Genomic DNA, 6,074 nt, shown 5'->3' with positions numbered 1-6,074 from the left:
GGAAGCAGATCCTTTTCCTATTTAGCGCCCAAACTCTGGAATAATCTACCTAACATTGTTCGGGAGGCAGACACACTCTTGCAGTTTAAATCTAGATTAAAGACCCATCTCTTTAACCTGGCTTACACATAACACACTAACACATTTCTAATATTAAAATCCGTTAAAAGATTTTTAGGCTGCATTAATTAGGTCAGCCGGAACCGGGAACACTTTCCATAACACCCGATGTACTTGCTACATCGTTAGAAGAATGGCATCTATGCTAATATCAGTCTGTTTCTCTCTTATTCCGAGGTCACCGTAGCCACCAGATCCAGTCTGTATCCAGATCAGATGGTCACTGCAGTCACCCGGATCCAGTACTAGATCAGACCAGATGGTGGATCAGCACCTAGAGAGGACTTCTACAGCCCTGAAAGTCAGCAGAGACCAGGACAACTAAATGAGCCCCAGATACAGATCCCCAGTAAAGACCTTGTCTCAGACTACCACCGGGAACTGAGCTGGATGATGACATCACTGAATTCAATGATGAACTGCCTTTAACTGAAAAATGAGTGTTTACTATTGTCACTTTGCATTATTGACACACTATTTTCCTAATTAAAACTGTACAGTTGCTTTGACACAATCTGTATTGTTAAAAGTGCTATATAAATAAAGGTGACTTGACTTGACTTGACTCTTCCGTCACCCTGACCCATGGGTTGCTTGATATATGTCTCTGGAGAGACCTGTTGCATCTGACCTCTCGATTGCTTGTCTCTGAAGATATGCTTATGTCCATGTGTGGAGATTTTCTAAGTTTATCTATGCTTCAACCAACCAGAATCCTTTTTACCTAAGTAATGATGTAGTTAGTGACCTCTGTTAGAATATAACTAGAGTTGTATTGAGAGTGTAGGCAGAGCAGCCAATGAACTCCATTGAGTGTTGAAGCTGACTTCGGCTGATTAAACTGCAAGCTCTTTTTTTCAGTAAATTTTTCTTCAATTAATTGCATCTCTGACACCAGGGGCCTCATTTATAAAATATTGCGTATAAACCGTCCTAAATTTGTTCTAAGATCATTTCTCAAAAGGGCGCATGTGCGATTCAGAGAAAACGATTGTGCGCACAAAAACAGGTGCGTACGCCTCTCTTCCAGTTGTGACATTTATAAATGCAAATGATCTTGAAATTGTGCGCAGCTGACTGGTGCCAGATCTCCGCCTTGTAAACGCCCCCTAATTAATATCATTACCATATAAAAGAGCACACGCCAATATCCGCATTTCTATGCTTGAGAATGACCAGCACAAAGAAAAAAAAAACTTTACTGAGTCTGAAACGTCTCAGGTTACTTATGTAACAGAGGTTCATTGAGTAGGGAACGAGACACTGCATCCTCTAGGGGTCGCTATGGGGAACGCCTCGTCGTGACCCGTTGCACACATCCTTAAACGCTTTGCTAGTGCTCGCCATAATGAGATGAATAGAGATCGCTCTTGCCACAGAAATGCACGCTTCAAACAAAACAGTCAATGAATACGAAGAAGAGAATTATGTGTGCTCCCGGCGCCTATTTATACTATAGTCGCACCGGTAGTGACATCATGGCTGTCGCCGGCCAACGAGTTGGTGTTTTTTTTCAATGTATGCTTCAGACACGGGTCACGACGAGGCGTTCCCCATAGCGACCCCTAGAGAACGCAGTTCGAAGTTCCCATGAAAGGGAATTGAGGTCCTGCTGGTGGAGGTAGAGGTTTGTGCGGGACGCTTTTTATTTAATAATGTGTAATTATTCTGTGGACAAACAATGTGTGTGTGGTTAAATTTTTTCTATTGACCATTATCAAAAATACTACTTCTAGAAACAACAGAAATAAGAATAGGAATAGTAGTAATTACAAAACAGTTAGGTTTACAAAAGTAAGAATAAACTACCAATTCAAGTAAAATTTTCAGTCATCTTATAAAAAGTGAGTCATCCTACATTTAAAATAACTTGCTATGACAACTAGCCTAATAAAAAGCTTTGTATTACGAAATTCTTGCAAAACGTAAAAAAAAAATATAAAAACATTACTGAAAAAATTGGATGTTTCATATCATAACAAAATTAATTATTACACGATTATGGTCTCCGGTCTTAAAAAACCTGCATGTGATTTGGCATTTCTTTATATTTACACAGCTTACTAATGCTGCTCTAATGTGCCATTAATGTACTGACACAAAATAGTGTATTTTATATAAAATCTATAGATATAAAACAGTTCAAGCATATCACTGTCAGACTCTGTTCCATGTTTTGTGTGTGTCTTGCTCCCCATGTGCCTTCCTATGCCCTTATTTGGTTAGTTTCCTGTTCCTGTCCTGATTAGTTAAGTTAATTTGTCCCAGGTGTTTCCCTTGATGTTTCATTGCTCCCAGGTGTGTCTCGTCATCCCCTGCGGGACGCTTTTTATTTAATAATGTGTAATTATTCTGTGGACAAACAATGTGTGTGTGGTTAAATTTTTTCTATTGACCATTATCAAAAATACTACTTCTAGAAACAACAGAAATAAGAATAGGAATAGTAGTAATTACAAAACAGTTAGGTTTACAAAAGTAAGAATAAACTACCAATTCAAGTAAAATTTTCAGTCATCTTATAAAAAGTGAGTCATCCTACATTTAAAATAACTTGCTATGACAACTAATAAAAAGTTTAGTATCACGAAATTCTTGCAAAAATTAAAAAAACATTATTGAAAGTAAAATTGGACATTTCATATCATAATAAAATAAATGATTACACAATTATGGTCTCCGCACTTTTAAAATCACTTGCTATGACAACTAATAAAAAGTTTAGTATCATGCAATTCTTGCAAATTAAAAAAAAAAACATTATTGAAAGAAAAATTGGATGTTTCATAACATAATAAAATTAATTATTACACGATTATGGTCTCCGGTCTGAAAAAACCTGCATGTGATTTGGCATTTCTTTATATTTACACAGCTTACTAATGCTGCTCTAATGTGCCATTAATGTACTGACACAAAATAGTGTATTTTATATAAAATCTATAGATATAAAACAGTTCAAGCATATCACTGTCAGACTCTGTTCCATGTTTTGTGTGTGTCTTGCTCCTCGTCTCTCTCTGTTCCTTGCTCCTCAGTCCGCTCAGCAGTGCACCCGTGACAATCACAGTGTTAGTTTAAACGCTTAACCTAGATAAATGTGCGCTGTTATAGATGCATATCCAATAGTTTGTGCGGAGAGTGGAAGCTGAAATGCCTTACATGGAGAAATTGACTTTGGCATGCAAAAGACTGATCTCATAATTAATGGCATGGCATGCAGGCCTATAATAGCTGCTGAAATGTTTGCGGGGAAAATCTCAGGTCAGTCTGAGTGCTCATGGTACGCACAGTGCCTACAGCCATACACCTGCAGGCGCCACTGCTTGCACGTACACCGCTTTTATTATTATTGCAGCTTAGATGTTCAAATAGCTGCAGTACTCTGCCTCTGCCGCAAGGAAAAGTGTGTACGGCTGTGTAATGGAGGCCAGCGAGTAGGTGCTCTGCAGTCTTTAGCCTCGTTGTTAATGCGTCCGCCTCCCATGCCGGAGACCCAGGTCCGAGACCCACTCGGAACAAGAGCGAGGTGTGGTGGAGAGGACCCGGGAGAGAGGGGTTACATTGGTGCCGTGACCCATCGTGAGTCATGTTGCCGTGCAGCTCTTTGTGCAATATGAAAGCGTTGTTGGCGGCAATGTCCAAGAAGTGTAGGAAGATTTTTCTGTACCACTTCATGGTTTTGTGCTGCGCAGCGTAGTATTGCAACAGCTGATCGGACAGGTCAACACCCCCCATGTGCTGGTTGTATGCAGTCACAGGTGCAGGACATGGTAAAATCTTCGTCTTCCATGTATGTTGTGCTTTGATTTTCCTTTGCACGCGCTCTCCTGTATAGGCAGCATGGATGGTGGAACAAACAGACACCTCTTGCGTGTCCATCCACTTCACACACACAAGAGGCCCATCCCGAATCCACCTGATGGATCCCCTGCTGGAGTTTCTGCTCAGTGAATTAGCTGCAGTCTTCGGGAAGTCCTTCCTCTGGTCTCTGTACGTCCCACAAGCACCAAACTTCAGAGCAAACAAGTCTGTGAAGAGCTTTGGACTTGTGTAGAAATCATCCATGTACACATGATACCCAGAGCCCAAAACTTTACGGTCCAGGAGAGACATCACAGCATCATACGAAAGCCCACGGTCTGTGAGAAAGCTATTCTTGCCCGTGTAGACAGAGAAGTCCACAGTATATCCATTTGAGGAGTCTGAAAGGACAAAAAACTTGAACTTTGTCAGCTTGGCTTTCATGTACACCGTCATTCCGGTATTTGCTCTGCATGCCACCAATCTCTCCTTCACAGCTACATTTCTTCTGGGATGATAGAAGGCTTTGCACGCAAGACGAATAGTGTCCATGAGGGGTTTGATCCTGAACAGACGGTCATGTTGGGCTGTGCCCCTCTTTCTGTCGTTTTCCTTGTCTGCGTCTGGGTGACTCATGTGCACATTCCATGAAATGGTGCGGTATCTGTCCCGTGGCATAACTGTGGCGGGGAAAGGCAGAGAGAAAAGGCTGTCCTGCCGCCAGTAGTCAGCGATGGAGCTCATCTTCACCGCGGCCATGTAGAATACGAGTCCGATGTAGCGGTACAGCTCATCAACACCGACATCGGTCCATTTGTACTTGCGGCCCTTTGCAATTGCCCTGGCAGCCTGAGCATTTGTGTTGTGGCACAGGTTTGCCACGGCGCTCTCTGTGAAAAACAGTTTGAAAAGACTCATGGGAGAGTGCGAGTCAGCAGCAGACAACTGCGGTCCAGGTTCCCGAGCAGGCAGGAATCTCAGAGTCTGTGCAACCCGGTCAACATCAGTCTCTGCTGTCCACGAAAGAGTCCCGGCTCTCTTTGCAGCAGGCATCTGGTCGCTGTCATTCTCACATCTGCAACAAAATAAAATCAAATAAAAAGTGAGCATGGTGACAACATGTATACTTTACATTATGCAAGCATTTATACAAATATCTGACAGTATGCAAGCAAAATTAAACTCTAAGATGTAAAATGGCGGTAAATGCACACTTACTCATTAAGTTTCTCAACCGAGTTGAAAACTGAACGCTTGCGTGCTGCCCTTGTATGATGTGCACATGAAGGCGCCACGTTCCTAAAACAAATAAACAAACAACAAAATAAAATAAATAAATGAAAACATTTGTTATCTTATATTGTCAAAGGTACCAGTGCATGCATAAGAGATGGGCAATTATAGGCCTATGGACTGATGGGCAGGGCCGCATTAACCACTGGGCTAGGCGGGGCTGAAGCCCCGGGGCCCGAGCTAGGAGGGGGCCCGTGATTGGTGCTTGACGGACATCGGTAGCGCCGATCGCCAAAGCCCCACCACACCCCTCACTTTTTAGTGCTATTATTTAGTGGAGTTTTTCCGTAAATTCCATGCATTACCATTAGAGATTAAAATATCACATTTGAATTTGGTTTACCAATCAAATGCATTTATTATATATTTTACTTTTGAACAAACTGCACGTAGCCTATCTATCAGGTGGTCGCTGCACCTAATGTCTGCATTCACCTCTCTTCACTTCATTCTGGTGTAATCTAGAAATGGTCATGCAAAGAACAATCTTCGATAAGTAAAAATGTCAACTATTCTAAACAAAAAAAAAATAGTGAGAGAAAAAAATGAGGAGAGAGGGGAAAACATGAGTGAGTCACTAAAATCCACAGATAGTTTAATGGACTGGACACATGGAGCAGATAAAAACATCGTCATCAATAGGGCCTTTCACACCGCTTTAGTTCCAGAACTAAATGTACAGTACTAAAGTACTGGGACGATTTTGCGCAAACTATTTCCCAGTACCATTTAAAGGGTTGCATTCGCACCGAGAGTGTGTACTAAGACGTGACGTAAGCCGGTCAACAGCGGCGTCATTTGTGCGCGGCGTTCAACAACAGAAACAAATAAGAACAACATTAAGAACAGGAGGATGG

At 41.7% G+C, this 6,074-nt stretch overlaps 1 protein-coding gene across 1 annotated transcript in view; it reads right to left on the bottom strand.

The window, feature by feature from the left end:
• Nucleotides 1-2,530: 2,530 nt before the first annotated feature.
• The window catches only part of LOC107667668 (piggyBac transposable element-derived protein 4-like), an 8,467-nt gene continuing 4,923 nt past the window's right edge, over nucleotides 2,531-6,074 (bottom strand). Inside the window, exons 2-4 of the mRNA XM_016459397.1 lie at nucleotides 5,143-5,223; nucleotides 3,634-4,999; nucleotides 2,531-2,536 (exon numbers count right to left, since the gene is read on the bottom strand). Coding sequence (XP_016314883.1) covers nucleotides 2,531-2,536; nucleotides 3,634-4,999; nucleotides 5,143-5,223 — 1,453 coding nt within the window. The remainder of the gene's footprint in view (nucleotides 2,537-3,633; nucleotides 5,000-5,142; nucleotides 5,224-6,074) is intronic.

This window comes from Sinocyclocheilus anshuiensis, unplaced genomic scaffold, assembly GCF_001515605.1.
Source record: "Sinocyclocheilus anshuiensis isolate Anshui unplaced genomic scaffold, SAMN03320099.WGS_v1.1 scaffold1827, whole genome shotgun sequence".
In the NCBI taxonomy this organism is placed as follows: Eukaryota; Metazoa; Chordata; class Actinopteri; order Cypriniformes; family Cyprinidae; genus Sinocyclocheilus; species Sinocyclocheilus anshuiensis.
This window is presented reverse-complemented; position numbering and strand designations above follow the sequence as displayed.